General features: G+C 41.4%; 2 protein-coding genes and 1 long non-coding RNA gene across 3 annotated transcripts; 1 reads left to right on the top strand and 2 right to left on the bottom strand.

The window, feature by feature from the left end:
* The first annotated feature begins 1093 nt into the window (after positions 1–1093).
* fut7 (fucosyltransferase 7 (alpha (1,3) fucosyltransferase)) lies at positions 1094–7761 on the top strand. Its single transcript, XM_086096395.1, has 3 exons — positions 1094–1252; positions 3422–3449; positions 4251–7761. The coding sequence occupies exons 2-3, from the start codon at positions 3423–3425 to the stop codon at positions 5322–5324; spliced, it is 1101 nt and encodes a 366-aa protein (XP_085952521.1). The 5' UTR covers positions 1094–1252; position 3422; the 3' UTR covers positions 5325–7761.
* LOC147161768 (uncharacterized) lies at positions 3943–7002 on the bottom strand. Its single transcript, XR_015097224.1, has 3 exons — positions 6716–7002; positions 5007–5126; positions 3943–4678 (listed from the first exon to the last, which is right to left on the bottom strand). It is a non-coding gene; the product is annotated as an uncharacterized LOC147161768 (long non-coding RNA).
* Positions 7762–8294: 533 nt separating the features above from the next.
* pou5f3 (POU domain, class 5, transcription factor 3) lies at positions 8295–14823 on the bottom strand. The gene is made up of 6 exons (XM_086096394.1): positions 14513–14823; positions 12330–13110; positions 12143–12254; positions 11374–11504; positions 10993–11157; positions 8295–9408 (listed from the first exon to the last, which is right to left on the bottom strand). The coding sequence occupies exons 1-6, from the start codon at positions 14806–14808 to the stop codon at positions 9145–9147; spliced, it is 1749 nt and encodes a 582-aa protein (XP_085952520.1). The 5' UTR covers positions 14809–14823; the 3' UTR covers positions 8295–9144.
* Positions 14824–16463: the final 1640 nt, after the last annotated feature.

The following is a 16463-nucleotide window of genomic DNA, read 5'->3' as shown; positions in this document are numbered from 1 at the left end:
AAATATTCAAAATTTTATATGCAAACATTTATTAAATGCTTTACTTTAATGCATGTAATCATAATCCGCTGTCACGCTTAAGGTGACTATGGTAAAAATGAATAGTGCGATTAATCTGTGTTAATTCATGATTAATGCAATATTTTTTTACGGTTAATTTATCAGTTATAACGCTTTAACTTTGACAGCACTAATATATATATATATATATATATATATATATATATATATATATATATATATATATAAGTCAAATTTACTTTGCAGAATTGACTGTCCCGTCTTGACTTTACGGCATGATTGACAGTCGCTGTGGCCAATCAGAAGTTGGCAGGATTTGGTTGAGAGCGCATCGCTTGTTAAGTTATACATGTTGATGGGCAAACATCCCAGTTGGGTCAGTGTGCACCATAGATAGAGTGTGCATCATAAATACAAACCACACACACACACACACACACACACAGTTTTGACTGTACAAGGAAACTGAATCATCATCGCTGTGCATTCTTACTAATGCTCCCTAGCGACCACAAACTTTAAGGAACCAGCACATTAGCTCTCCCCAAAACACTGTGTATGTAATTTTAACTTGCTCTCTTATTTTATTTTATGGGGACTATAGAGGGAAACTCGCATTGTGCTTAATCTGGTGCAGCCATCTTTTTAACGTTACTGCACACTGTCCTTTTAATAAACTAAAGTCAAACTCATACCCAAGTCAGTGATGCCAACAAAAGAACACACTTCCCAACAGCAACAGGTCATTACACACACACGTGCATTCTCAGCGTCCCACTCTCCCCACGCATCACCCAGAAGTGCTATCCCCATAAATATTTACAATTCTAAGACCTTGATTCGATCCCCTGACAATTACATGACCTGCGGATGAATGAGTATATTCACAGGCATTTGTGGTGGTAGTAGGTTGTGTAAATGTGCACTACAATACTCTGGCAACCACTTCAAGCTTTTCATCACTTTTCGTCAAACTTCCTCCTTGGCCACCAGCAGCCTATTGGTTTTATCACGCGCAAGACACTGGGTAATATTAACGCACTATTGCCCAGAGGTTGCTATCTTCTGAGGCTGAAGGATATCAGGCGGTTGCCTTGAAGTGATGAACCGCGCTTGAGGTTCATTGTGGCCACACCCCCTTCCTTAAAATTGGCTGTACATTTTCATAGGCCACCAAATATGCTTTCTGGAAGGACAGAGGGACGGTGCCCACCTCTCAGCTCGCCGTAAGGTCAGTGGAGTGGGGGGAGGGGGGGGGCATGCATCTGTCTTACGGCTGCTTAATAGAATGACCTGCTTAATAGAATGACCGGAGAATGAATGACGGCTGTGTGCCCTTGGGGACTTCCTAACTGCAACAGGCAAGTGGCACACGGGTGCCGCTGCCAACATAAATCTCTCACCACATCCTGTTGAGAATTTCAAGACAAGTCTTTAACCGTGTAGCCTCTTTGGTCGTGATGGATCTGTAATAATAACAATGATTGTAATTAAAGCCTTTCTTTTTTTTAATGGATGATTGAAGATTCAGACATACATTTGCATATTAGCAAACGGAACAAAACTAAGGCTTTAAAAATGTAACAGTGCTGACTTTTGGTCACAGAGTTATTAAATTAAAAGTACGTCCGTTGTGGGGCCTTGCATAAACTGAATTGCATCACTCTGAGATCTATTTCAAGAAGTCATGCTTTCCCTGCCGCAGGGTTTGGACCGGCAGCATTAGGACATGAAAAATATGTATTTTTAAATCTCTATACACACTGCATATTTAAGAGAGAATTAACCCATGATACCCATACTTTGTGATTTTATTCTTGATAGGGTTCATCTTATCCCCCCAAAATTAAATCAGTTGGCATGGGTACCTGAGCTGTATGCTGTCTCCCCGGGTCATTCCGTGTCAACTCACACATTCCCAGATTTTTATCATAAAAAATACGTTTGAGTCTTTTTTTTTTAATCAGGCAAATTGAAGAGATGTCAATTGAGTGAGAGGTTCCGGGGGTTTGTGTGAATTGAAACGGAATGACCCCTCTCTAGGATTTAAAGTGGAAGTCAACCATTTCTTGACAATAATTATGTTAAATGCGACCTCACTAGTCTAAACATGACATTCTGACTAATATTACATTTGTGAAATATGAGTTATGCATCAAATTCCAGACATTTGTATCCATCTCAGGGGGCGGCCATTTTGCCACTTGCTGTCGACTGAAGATGACATCACAGTTGCTCGGGGCTCAGGCAACAACCAATCACAGCTCATTTTCAGAAAAAAGGTGAGCTGTGATTGGTCGTTGCCTGAGCCCTGAGCAACTGTGATGTCATCTTCAGTCGACAGCAAGTGGCAAAATGGCCAACCCCTGTGATGGATATTTTTTTAAATGTATTTGCTGTTGAACTCATATTCCACTAACGCAATATTAACCAGAATGCCATATTTAGACCAGTGGGGCTGCATAGAATATATTATTGTCAAAAACCAAATTGGGGAGTTGACTTTCATTTTAAATGCAAATGAATTAATATGAGTGTACAATTAAAAAACTGATAAACATTTACAGAGTTCTGTGTATTTAAAAGAATGCTGTTGTAGAAAATATTCTATGGCAGGCACAGACAAGTAGGCATTTTTCAATGTTTGTTTCTGGCCTTTACGATATAACAAAAATATCTCCACAAAAGGCCAACGTCTCTTTGGCAAAATGAGATTAGAAGCAGCCAAACGGCTGACATCCTCTCCAAATTTAGTGACAGTGAATTTAAAAAAAAAAAAAAAAGGTCACAGTGGACTTTTTTTTCTTGGATAGTTTTTCTGTCACTTCTAGTTCCTCTTTAAGGTGTTGCGTAAAAGCATGTATGGTGTGGAATGCGCGGTAATGTTGCACCATCTGTTTTTCTTACCCGGTAATCTTTGTGAAAGATCAAGAACACTGTTAATGGATTCCATCAGCCAAACCTGTCTCAGTTTATCAACGCTGTCATCGAATATGACAGGATGGAAATCACATGTACAGCACATTACGAATGGTGATTGGTGTTTCCTTACTATTGCTGCTGTGATAAGAGGACATGCAGCTGGAAAAGAGAGACTGATTAATATTCTGAGAGCAGACTGTAAATGAATGAGCCTCCTCCAGACTGAAATAAGCCAAAAGAGGTGGCTTGGGAATTTGATTGATTGATAAAGATGCTTCGTGGAGAGACAATGGTCAAATGTCATTTCTTTATTTGCAATCTTCATGGTCCTTGAGCATATGCAAAAAAAAAAAAAGATTCCCATGTAATTACCCATGACGAAATGTGATATACTATTAACTCGGCCTCAAATCACGTGTTAAGGATATCCCAGCAATCAAACCCAAATGTTTAATGTTATGGTCATCTGATTTGACAGGATGGCAGCGGAGCGGTTCGACCTGATGGTGAGTTCTTATCAAAATTCTGAATCATTACTGTTCAAATAAAAATCTTGAATGGCTTGTACATATTACATACATATATATATTTTTGTTCTATGAGAATGAGTGAAGCATAATTAAGTTTACAAATACCAAGTATAAAATCAAGGACACTTTGGGTCGTCAATTCAAAGACCACTATTTTTCTCATGACCTCAATAAAGAGAACAGATTTTATATTTTTTTACTGATATCATTAGTAGAATACAAAATGGCATGTGGAGTCCCGCAGGGCACGATTCTTCAACCCCTTCTTTTTTTAAATTGACTATACCTCCTGTCGTTTAAACACTGAATACAAAACAATGACGTACATATGTCCTGTAAATGTGGAATATGTGAAATCCCAGCTTCTGAACCTTTCTTGTGCCGCCTTCAGGCGCCAATAATGATAAAAATATTAAAGCAGTTTCATTTTGACCAACCCAGTGAAGAGAAAATCAATTTGTCTATCATCCACATGTTGGAAATTATTTATTTATTTATTTATTGCATAATCCTCTCTACTAAAAATGTAATGAAGACAATACCTTAATAATAATAATAATAATAATAATAATCATGTTTATTTAACAGAACAGTGAAAGTGTAAGTTGAATTTGCCAATTATATTTCTAAGATTGTAGATGATAAAGAGGAAGGTACCCAAGACAGAGCCCTGGGGAACACCATAACAAAACAGGGGGCAGACCTTGATAAAGATTATGCTGATTATACTATTTCTTTAAAGCCTTGTTGCTTAAGAAAACCACTTGTTTCTTTCAGGAGTGTAGCCCGACTAAAAAGTGTGCACTTACCTCAAGGAGAAAGTGCCAAATCGTCACTTTCCTCTGCGTGTTACTGCTGGCTCTTCTTAATATGTGGCTCAACGATTTCAACTTTGACTCCAACCACAGTACTCAAGTGACGATTCTAATGTGGTATAAACCCTACGGCCAACCCAATAAGCTGAGCGAGGATACGGGTTGGGTCCGGAACTGCACCCCACGCTGCAAAATGGTGCGGCAGAGGTCCCTGTTTCCCACGGCGGATTTGGTGGTATTCCACAACTTTGAGCTGGTCGCGGGACGGCAGAAACTCCCTCTGGACCTTCCCAGGCCGCCAAGACAGAGGTGGGTGTGGATGTCCTTGGAATCCCCCGTTCACAATGGAGACTTGAGGAGATTTGCAGGTATCTTCAACATGACCATGAGCTACAGGAGGGATGCAGATATTACAATACCATATGGCGAGCGGCTAGCAAAAGAGGCTGAAGGAGACGATCCGGTGGAGGACGTGGCACATAATAAAAGCTTTCTGGCATGTTGGGTGGTTAGCAACTACAAGAGTTATCACAGAAGAAGTCAAGTGTACAAAGAACTCAGCGCCATAGTTCCTGTGAAGGTCTACGGGCGCTCGGCAAAAAAAACCCTCAGCTCAGAAGCGCTCCTGCCGACAATCTCTCGCTGCTACTTCTATTTGGCCTTTGAGAACTCTGAATCCAAAGAATACATCACAGAAAAGCTGTGGAAGAACGCTTACCAGTCAGGGGCAGTTCCCGTGGTCCTGGGAGCGCCGGTGAAGGATTACGAGGCTGTGGCTCCGCCTCACTCCTTCATCCACGTTGAAGAATTTGCATCGGTAAAAGAACTGGCAGAGTATCTGCAGCAGGTGGCGGGAGACCAGAAGCGTTACAGCGAGTATTTTCACTGGAAGCGAAAGTGGAAAGCGAAGGTGCACAATGACTGGGGGGAGAATGTGTGTAATAAGATCTGCTCCCAATTTGACCATTTGCCTCCCAACAAGGTTTACACCGATCTGGCTGCTTGGGTTCAGGCTACTGGTAATGGCACAATATAAACCTACACAGTAAATTCTGTCGTGTAAATTTTGACTCTATTTAGACTAAATAGACTCAGTTTAGAGTAAACTAAGATAGGAAGAGTGTCGAGTAAAAAAAATTGAAAACAAATAAATACAACTCACTCAAGGGTTAAGGTTCAAACTCACGACCTTCAGACTGCCACAATACCACCTGAGCTATGCCCCTCCTACTGTTCGCTTTTCTCCAAGAGACCAAAGATCGTTTTTTGGTCTGTTGGAGTTGCAATCATGGAATCAGCTGCAGCTGACATGAGCGATATACGAGCAGAAAGGAGCTGCTGTCTCCCCACGGAGGCCCGCCGCGGATAGTTGGCACGCCCGAACCATCGCGAAAGGGAGTTTGTCTTTTGGAGACTCGGGTTCCATCCCAACTCAAGCGTAATTAAATATCACTTAAATTGATCATATGTTGATTTTGGAGTGTTCTAAATTCAGTTTAATAGGAAATCAAAAGCATTAAATGACTAAAGTAGTTTTTTAAAAATCTGAAATATGAAAGTCAATACAAATCAAAACAAGTCATTGTAGGCACATTTGTTATTTTATTTTAGAAAGTTCTAGCAAATCTGCCTGTTCTTTTTTTTTTTTTTTAAAGATATGCATAAAAAAAATTATTTTCAGTGGAAATTATATATTATTCTACATTTTGTTTTATATCTTATGATATGAAAGTAACCAAATCAAAACAAGTCATGTTAAGCATATTTGTCATTCTATTGTTAGGATGCAGTATCAAATCTGCCTGCTAATTTCTTAAAGATACACATGAACATTTTCAAAATGTTATTTTCAGCGGAACTTGGTAGCTTTTATTGTACACTTTAATAGCCTTAAAGTGAGACATAATTTTAAATAATAGCCTTTATTATAATTATTAGCTCTTAATTTCAGCCCATAACCCACAGTAGTGCTTTTTTTTTCCTAAATTGGCAACGCTGCTACGTGGAACAAATCTGATCACACAAAGGCTTTATAAATGTGTACAATCCGGATTTATTTGCCCTTTAAGTGTGGTCAAAATGCCATCGAAGTTAGCAGTTTCACGCAAGTCTTGGCAGTGTTATTTACGTTAGCATCTTAGCATCTGCTAATTCGGCCGACACCGCCGTATTTATTGCCGTAAAAAAAATCTTTATGGTGTTGTTCAGTTATTAAATGCAACTGTGTGATATCTATTAAACCGTAGCAGCACAAACGCACGAAATTGATTATTTCCCCCACAATTCGCATGTGGTAATGTGCCTGAAGTTGGCATTTGCTGATTCAGCCAGCATGTACAAAGTGCCAGATCACGTCGTTTGCCTTCATTTAATAAGTATACAATCGAGCTACATTTACACGACTAACTGATTCAGTAACTGACTCACCTGATATGACGTGATCGCTACAGAAGCAATGAGGAGGATCCCAAATCCGCTGTCTTGTTCACCCTTTTTATGGCTGCTGCATTGGTTCCTCTTTTGGTAGCCTGGAGAATGCCCGATCCTGTTCTCGTTGTGGCAGCTGGTCCACAACACCTGACAATCCTTGTTAAAGTATGGGCGTTTGCCTTTTACTACTCAAAGTGGCAGACGCGTTTTCTATGCTGCCAAAATGACTGCGCTAACGGCCATTTTGGGACGCGTGACGTCAACGTCCGGTGTCGGTAGCAGATGTGATCGGGCTGCCAGATCGTATCGGTGTCGCTTAACGAACACGTCACGCTACACGATTGGCTAGAAATTATCCAATTGGATGTAATTTAAATAACAAAATGTACGGGCTGAAATTGTAAAAACGTAAATAAACCTAAGAATATAAAAGCAAGCTATATTAAATACATAATAAAATAGATTGAATAAATGATATTATATTATTATTATATGTGACAAATATTGTCAGTTTAGATTGCTAATGTGGTCCAATTATCATTATGACTATTTTTTGTGATGTATTGTGATTTGTGAACTGCTAAAAAACAAACCCAACTCAGGAGCTCTTAAGACTACTGAGGAGCTGTGACCATCTGTATTTGTTATACTGCCCCCAAGTGGCCAAGGTGGGGGCAGAAAGAGCAGCACAATGTCCGTTGAATTGAAAATAGCAAAAACTGTTGATTTTTTTTGTTTGTTTTTTTTTGTTTTGTCATTACTATACATTTGTATATAAGGTATAATTTTACACAAAGGCATGTTGGCAGGAAATTGAAAACTGACACCATATAAGGTAACACTTAGCTGCTTAGCTGTTTACTTGCTTCTACAACTACTGCTACTTTATATTTCCAGTCAATGTGGATACATTGCTGCCTCTCACAGCTCAGTTTGGGTATTATGTCAGATTTTACATCATACTGTTTAGTTTTTTGTTTTGTTTTTGGGGGGGGGGGGGGGTCACAAAATGCTCACAATATATATAAAGTACTGATCTTTGTCTTTGACAACCTGATTGAAGAAATTTGCCTGGATCCTCTAGAATAGTGTAAATTTGCTCAAAACTCATGGACATGGGATCAGTCATTCTATGTATAACTGCTAAAAGTAGCTTCACAGTTTATGATAAAAAAAAATAAAAAATAAAAAGAAAAGGCTTAACTGCAAGGTCATCTTCACAAATGAGTTATGTAGTAGTGCTTTGCAACTAAAACATCTTGCCTTTATGCAACATTTGCCAATTTTGACGAAATGTGATAAGAAATTTGCCGTATCACGACTATTTAGTTCACAATTTTGACTTGCTTCCCATCTTCACATGGAAACACAGGGAAGGTATACTGTATTGTATTTGCTTATACAGTATGTGTGCATTAGATACTGTAATTTACACATACTGTGCATAATGTAGTTTATTAAAAAAAAAAAAATCATCAAAATTGAAGATGTCAATATGGACCGGGAAAAAAGGGGGGTGGGGGCATCTCAAACATCAACATAAATGTGTTCCAAAATCACACACAGACAAATTGACAGCAGTGTAAACATTTACTTGGAAGGGGCGGGGAAACAAAAACAAAACAAAACGGGTGTGAGAGATCCGACTCGATTAAAGATTCATGGATACGGAGTCAAAATGCCAACCTTTAAATAAATTATAGTCCATTTACATGATAGAATATTTCATATCAAGGCTGGCTAAAATTGTTGGTCTTCTGATGTACTACTTTAGAAAATCACCGTTATAATACGCTCAAAATAGGGTAGACAAGTTAAATTACTCGAACAAGCTGTACTTAATTTTCATTTGTTAAAGCGACATCAGTGGTGTTAAAAAAAACATAGATAAGAAAACCACGTCAACATTTAACTGTTAGAAGAAAACAGTCACGTATAAAACAGATTTTCACCTGAGATGAAATGTTCAAAATGTGCAATAAAAAGCAGAGAAAATTAGCAGCAAGGACCATTGTTTTCAAAATCCTCAAAGTATTGCATTCAATCTTTTTTTTTTTTTTTAAAGACAAAGAAACAATTAGGAGATGATTACGTTGACAATTCTCAGAAAGGCACTTTTAACAGAATGACAATATTGCTTTTGTTGTGATGCACATTTTTTGTTTACTATCAAATGACATTTCTCAACTTACAAAAATAAAACAAAAAAATCATCTGCACGACAAAAAACTAAAAGCTGCCTTGCGTCAAATGCACTTTGGTAATCCGGCCTACTGAATAACTTAACATGCATTAGCAAAACACTTCAAGTAGTTGGCGTGGAGTGATCAGTCACAGCTGCACTGATGGAGACGACTTTGAACTGTCCCACAATCCTTAGAGGCAGATCAAGTATGGATCGAGTGGTTCGCCCGTGGCGCTTCGGCCTATCCGGTCAGGTGGCCGACCAGTCCGGGGTGCAGCACTTGCTTCAAGACGTCGGGCCGATGAAGCGGAGGCATGTAAAGCGTTGGCGGCGGCGCTCCGGGGTAGCCGGACGGTGGAGGGTAGCCCTGGCCGGGAATGGGGGAGGCGGCCATGTTGAGGGGAGAAGGGCTCTGCTCGTAAAATTGCCCGTCGCACTCTTCGTCTAGCGGCAGAGCCAGACGCTTGCCCTTCTGCCTCCGGTTGCAGAACCACACTCGGACCACCTGCATGTGAAAATGTTTGGTTAACAACTGCATGTAAGGGAAAGGGAAAACAAACAAAAGTAAAACATACTTCTGTTCATTTTTTTACCAGTATGAGATTGTAAGTGTAAGATTGAGCTAAACTAAAAAAAAAAAATTTGTGCCAATTAGTTCTCCAAATCTATTTGTGTGTTTAAATGGTGAGTGAGAAACATTAACTTTGAAGGTTGTCGTTTTATAAAGTTCAGTCAACTTTACTTACTTTAAAGGAGCCATGCCACATCAAATATGGTGGATACGCTCAAAACTAGAAAAGCACTAAAAAGTGGAAGTCCATATATACACACGTCTATGCTTAATAGCAATCAAATTTAATAACCGACAGGTTTCAGGAATATTCGGTCAGCTATCAGTGAGCTAAACTGTCACGCTAACCTAGCTAGCTCAGCTTCACAAAGCTAGCTTACCTGCGCCCGGCTCAGCTTCAACGCAGCTAGCTTACCTGCGTCCGGCCAACCGAGCCGGCTCAGCTTCAACGCAGCTAGCTTACCTGCGTCCGGCTCAGCTTCAACGCAGCTAGCTTACCTGCGCCAAGCTAACCTAGCTAGCTTAGCTTCACAGTTCACGCAGCAAGCTTACCTGCGCCTGACAAATAAAGTAAACATAAGATGTGTTCTGAGGTGCCAACATTTCACGTTGCTATTGTCAGTTTTTTTTTTATATATATATACGCAATTTCACTATAAAGATAATCCTTCAAATGCAATATTTAGCTTTCTCCGTGGCACTTGCTCAACAACGCAGCCTCAATCCTTGTCTCATAGCGTGGCTAACTGGTGGGTTTCAAACATACACAGAAAGACTTGTCAAGTCGTGGAGTTCAAGTCCAAGTCAAGTGGTGCTTCATGAATGCCAAGTTCAAGGCGGTTTTCGCCACACTATCAACAACTCGAGTCCTCCGGCGTCTGCTAAACACACTGCCCAGCTATTGGTCAACACTTGTCACATGTTAAGGCAAAACAGGAAGTAAATCTGCTTTCTGCTAAAACACCAAAAGGAATTTATATCAACAGGCAGCTCACTCGCAAAGGACGTCACATTATTTCCCATCTTTGCCGAGCTGCGGCGCCGTGTCTGTTACTTTGTGAAGTGCTCAAGTAAACATACTAGTTAGTAGTAACCCCCATTGTTAATGCCACGGAGATCCCCATGATCATCCCTGCCATGTAATTCAACAGAATTTGGGTCCTTGGTGAGTGATCACATTTACATGACGGCTTGTTTACAATAAAGACAAAAGGCAGAGAATTCCATCTCCGGGAGTGTGAACGACCCATCACCGTAGGCACTTTGTCCTTGTAAAAACTAAAAACGTGTCCCAAAAGGTGATAAGGATTCAAGTTTGCCGCACAATTAACTCCACGCCCTTTTGCCAAAAAAAGTCCACGTTGAAACGCAAATACCCACTTCAGTGAAGAAAAAAAAAATATCAAGATCCCATCAAATCAGTGGATCCAACTCATAATAGGGTTACACGCAAGCTAGCAGTGCAATGCTAACAGCATTTAGAGCGATATGCGTTACGAGGGACCCCAGAAGACTTACGTCTCTCTCCAGGCCCAAATCGTCAGAGATGTGCGTGATCTCTTGAGTGTTGGGCTTGGGACACTTGACAAAGTAAGACTCCAGAGCCGAGCGGACGGCTCCCTCCAGGCTGGTCCTTCTCTTCCTCTTCCTGGTGTCCACAAACACCCGCTCGATCTTGTACATCTGAATGAGCACATGAACACTTTTGATCACAGCTGTACCTGTAAAGGCCTTCAGACAAGGTCAAGGTTCAGAGGGCTTTACAGGTGGTCACAATGGCAGCCAGAGGCTTCCATTGAGGCTCTCAGCGGGACGCTGGGCCCCGGTGAAAACCCCCCCATCGGATGAGTTTGTCTGTTGTCTTGTAAAGTAGACGGCAGATGTTGAGAGGGTACTTACATCCTGGGGATTTTCCGATGTTTCTGCCTCGTTCAGCCATCTCTGGAGGAGGGGCTTCAGCTTGCACATGTTCTTGAAGCTCAACTGGAGCGCCTCGAAGCGACAAATGGTGGTCTGGCTGAACATCTTACCTGGACACGCACCACCCAAAAAAATATGACATCACTTAAGGTCTCCAAAAAGATCATGAATAGCCTGTGATGTGGAGTATTAAATGACCCCCCCCCCCTTCTTCTTCTTCTTCTTGCCAATTAATCATAAAGGTTAAACATATTTACAAGTGTAAATGCTCGTGTAGCTATTTGGGAGGCAATCTTAACTTAACCTGTAAGACTAACTGGTTATCGAGAGTGTTTTTATGAACACAGAACGAGAATCTGCAACCATGTAGCTAGCATAGCTTCTGAATCTTCTTCTACTACTACTGTCTAGATGCCCCGTGGCACTATGCTGCCTCTTATAGGTCAGTCTTGGTACTACTGTGTGATGTGCCATGTTGTTCAACAGCTAAGAAGTTAAAAATCTGTGCGAATGTACTTCACTTTCACGTTTGCTCTGAATGCTAAATATGTGGTAATGTGCGCATTTTGACAAAATAACCCAAATATTACTGAGAAATAAGCACAACACTGATTGTCAACTTATCAGCTGTGGTTGCTGGTCTAATGGGAACCAGGGCCTTTGACCACCTGAAGAAAAATATTGTCTTAACTGAACTTTAGTCTCTAAAAGAGACAATTGCATTTTATTTTAGTGTGTAGCAACTTACCATAAAGGTTGCCCAATGCAAGGCCGACATCAGCCTGAGTGAAACCCAACGTGATGCGTTTGTGTTTTAGTTCTTTGGCAAACTGCTCCAATTCTTCAGTGGAGAGGTTTTCCTAAAGAATCGAGTTGAATCAAAGACGTTCTACTAGAGTTATATACATACAAAACGTTTGCTGTCATTCGCTTACCTCTTCCGAGTCACTACAACCGCCGCTGGACGAGCCGCTGCTCCGCGTAGACGAGGCCGGGTTCTGGCCCTGAGGCCCGGGGGCCCCCCCCTGGCCGGGGTTCACGCCGAAGAAAGCGTTCACCGGCACGCCGTTGCTGGGCGGCGACGGCGACATGGATGGCGACGACGCGGAAGACGTCGACGGATTCTGGTTGCTGCTTCCTCCGCTGCCGGGCGGCGTGAGGTGGCTGATACCCGGCCAAAAGGACGGGTTCCAGGGGCTCGAGTAGAAGACTCCGTGGGGCATGGCGGCGGAGGCCGGCGGGTACTGCTGGACCTTCACGTCGCTCGGGTATTCATCCCCGGTGTCTTTCTCCGTCTTGATATCGGTGATCTTGATTTGTTCTCGGGTCTCGGCTATGGGGGGGCTCAGGTTGGTGGGCTGCGTGGCCGCGGTTACCCCGGGTACCTGCCCGGGGTACTCGGGCGCGGCGAACGGATACCAATGTTTGAGCTGGCCGAACTCTCCGGACTGGTGCTCGGGGGCCCGGTAGTCACCGGTGCTCATCGACGGGAAGGGGAAGAAGCTCTGCGCGGCGACCGACGGCAGGCCACCGTAAGCGGGCTGCTTGTAGAGCACACCCGCCTCTGGCAGGGGGAGTTGGTGGAAGGACGAGCCCCCCAGGCCCTCTTGGCCCAAAATCTGCGTGCACGCCCGGCTGAAGTCATACGGGCGGGTTTGAAACTCCGAGCTTGGGCTGTGGGACCTTTCGGACATCTTGGCACTAAAACGAACGTACCTGAATGGGGACGAAACCAAATAGAGCTTAGTCAAAACAAAAGTCCAGGGGAGTTGGTGAACGGGTGACTCGGGTCAACATAACCGCTAAAGGGGGCTACGAACTAGTCCATGAAGGCCGGCTCTCGGGAACCAGCTCCTGCTTCGGCCTGAAAAATCGAATGTGCGGTCCTGGTTGGTCTCCACACGTTTTGCCGATGTTGGAGATCTTCGGCCTCGTCGCTCATTGGCTGGCGTGCACAATTACGTACGGCTGAAGGTGAATTTGTCAATGACCTTGGTTACCCCCCACCCCCCTCCGCCGTGGGCGTGGTCTCACCTAAGTTGCAGCAACTGTAAAAAGTCTAAACTTGTTTTTTTAAATTAAACGCCATCTACAATGCAAAGTATGAGTCACACATGGATTCTAATGATTGTTTAGACGATTCTGCATTTTACATGATGGCTTTGATATTAAAATATACGTCATTAGTCCTTATTCATCAAGCTTAATAAAATTAATGACTTTTATTGTCATTCTGAATTACTTCCTTAGATTTATACTTGTTTATTTTTGTTGCGTTTTTTTCCCCATCGTTTATTTTGACACTATTAAATGTATGATTTATGGTTTTGTTCTTTTGTATCAGCTTGTTTTTTAAAGCATTGTGAAAGGATTCTATATCCTCTAAATTAATCTTTTATTGTATTATATCATATGTATATTTCTTTCATCACATTTCTATTTTCATGAAATTTAGTATTTTTGTGAAGGATTCCATATTTTTATTTTAATGTTTGTTGATAATATACACTCAGTTTTCAACTTTTAAACCCTTTTGTTTACATTTTTATTTGTATTTAATCAATGTTGAAGCACTTTGTGGATAATTTAATGTTTTAAATATTTTAAATTAACTTTTCAAGCATTTTGTGAATATTTTTTTTGTATAGCCTATTTTTACTAGCTTTCCACGTCTACTTGTGTTAAATGCATCTAATAAAGAACTGTGAATAATTCATTTTTTGTATTTAATCAATGTTAAAGCACTTTGTGGATAATTTAATATTTTAAATATTTTAAATTAACTTTTCAAGCATTTTGTGAATATTTTTTTTGTATAGCCTATTTTTACTAGCTTTCCACGTCTACTTGTGTTAAATGCATCTAATAAAGAACTCTGAATAATTCATTTTTTGTTCGTATTTGTGTTGAATGTTTATAGTTTGAGCAATAGTATATTTGATGTAGTTTATTCATGTACTTACTGCGAGCATTTGGTGAAAGATTCTAGATTTAGTTGCGAACTGTATTCATTCACTATAATTACTTTTTCCTTGGCTCATACTTGCTTTGGGAGTTTGTTGAAGTATCATAAACAGAAAAGTTTGGCCAATTTCTACAAGCCCAATGTGCTCCTCACCTGAAGTCGCGATAGTGCAACGTGTTCTTGCAGCATAAACGCAGCAGGAGCATCGAGGTGAACTTCTTCTTGATCAGGATGGTTGGGAGAGGAGGTCGCTCCCCCCACCGAGTGGCCCTGACGACCCGGGCCCCTGCGCGCACAGATGCGCTCCCCCCTGCGCGCGTCGTTGGCCGCAGATTGCAGCAGGAAGACGCGCCGCGGGGAGGGAGAGGAGGAGGGGGGGCGCCATTGTACCAGCCCGGCCCCGGGGGCACCCTGCGGATTGCAGATCCCGAGTTGCGATGGTCGGCCATTAGCTCCTTTTCACATTGAAACAATACGTCTCGGCCCTTTGATTTTGCCCCACACCCACACCATCAAACCCCCCCCCCCCCCCCCAAACCCACTCTCATCTATGAAACAAACACCAGGCTGAGTTTCACTCTGCAGGTCTGAGATGCTCAGCCCGCAAGTCTCGTGCAGCCCAGGTGAAAGTTGTAAAACACTTCCTGCCACGTCATGTGACACCATTTTACCATCCATCCCAATAGCTACTTATCAGAGCTAGCTAGCTAGCTAGCTTCTATCTATCTATCCATCCATCCATCCATCTATCTAGCTACTTATCAGAGCTATCTATCTATTTATCTATCTATCTATCCATCCCAATAGCTACTTATCAGATAGCTTCTATCTATCTATCTATCTATCTATCCGTCTGTCCGCCCGTCCATGTAATATAAGGCCATCCCACCTCATAGGCCCGACATATGAAGCAGACTGCAAATTGTTGTCACATGTACTTAACAGCCAATACTTGTTCTTGGATTCCTGGATCTCCTTCTGTGTTGCTTCCGAACGCATACCATGAAATTTTGAACACTTCTGCTGACTGAAACCTTGGAATAAGAGCCCCCTTCTGCAGCCAATTGTGCTTTCTCACACATGTTTAGTTTTACTTGTGAAAGGTTTGTCTTGTTTTTATTTACAATAACTTGGTGTTTAAGTAGGGGTGTGTAGACTTCTTATATCCACTGTATATATGGCGCAGTACACTTGTCATTCCCATGGGCATAATATATATTTATTCATGTAGTGTTGGCACATACACTATTGCTCCCAGTCAGTCACATTGTAAGTATGTATGTAAATATTGTTGGACTTGTCATTCTTGGATGATGTCACTGTAACTGTGTGATGCTAGTCTTTTCTGCTACATGCTCTACTGGGTTGAGATCATGCCACTGACTTGCTTGAATAAGTAGAAATAACTGACAACACTGTAATGCCAAAGCTTTAACAAAAAAAAGAAGACAAAAATAACATTACATTTAAAAACACTGCTAGTATGTGAAAAAAATGACAACACATAGTGGTTATAGTTCATGGGGAACTTTTTGGACGTTTTCTTCAAGCGAAAAACAACATTTACTATTTTTTATTTAATAAAGAGAGAGAAAATCAACCAGAACTACATTTAATTTGACAAAATAAAATACCGTTAATAGCATGCAAATAATAATAACACATCAGTTTGGAATTTTGAAGTTGTTTTTTTCCCCTGGGGAAAAGTCCTGCAGTGTTAGAGGAAAAATAACCCGAAAAACAAGAACAAGGTTATGAAAATAAAGTCACATCTTCCAAGACAACGCCTTGAGAACAAAAACGACCTGGATGGATGAAAATTTACACATGCATACTTACCTGTATAAGAAAACAAATATTTCATTAAAAAAATAAAAACATATTTTCAAGAGCACTTTTGTATGACTATTCACAGTCATACAAAAGTGCAGGGCAAGCCCGTGGGGAGACGGGAGAGCCACTCAATAGCTCAAGAAGACATCAAACCCGAGTGCTGCGGCATTGTCCTGCGACGGTCCATGGACTTGGCTGAGCAATTGTTATGCAAAAGACGAGAAGAGAGCTGAGGCCGGCCGTCAAGAGCGCACACATCATTTCGGGGTGC

The sequence above is a fragment of the Leptonotus elevatus genome, chromosome 15 (assembly GCF_054856555.1).
Source record: "Leptonotus elevatus isolate MCC_2025b chromosome 15, RoL_Lele_1.0, whole genome shotgun sequence".
NCBI classification, from domain to species: Eukaryota; Metazoa; Chordata; class Actinopteri; order Syngnathiformes; family Syngnathidae; genus Leptonotus; species Leptonotus elevatus.
The sequence above is the reverse complement of the archived record's forward strand: the minus strand, read 5'-3'. Positions and strand labels throughout refer to the sequence as shown.

Coding starts and splice junctions, on each gene's coding strand:
- fut7 (XM_086096395.1), top strand. CDS start 3,423: ATGGCAGCGGAGCGGTTCGACCTGATG. Junction 3,450..4,250: donor CGGAGCGGTTCGACCTGATG/GTGAGTTCTTAT, acceptor TGTTTCTTTCAG/GAGTGTAGCCCGACTAAAAA.
- pou5f3 (XM_086096394.1), bottom strand. CDS start 14,808: ATGGCCGACCATCGCAACTCGGGATCTGCAATCCGCAGGGTGCCCCCG. Junction 13,111..14,512: donor TTGCACTATCGCGACTTCAG/GTGAGGAGCACA, acceptor GTCCCCATTCAG/GTACGTTCGTTTTAGTGCCA. Junction 9,409..10,992: donor ATTTGGGCCTGGAGAGAGAC/GTAAGTCTTCTG, acceptor TTTCACATGCAG/GTGGTCCGAGTGTGGTTCTG.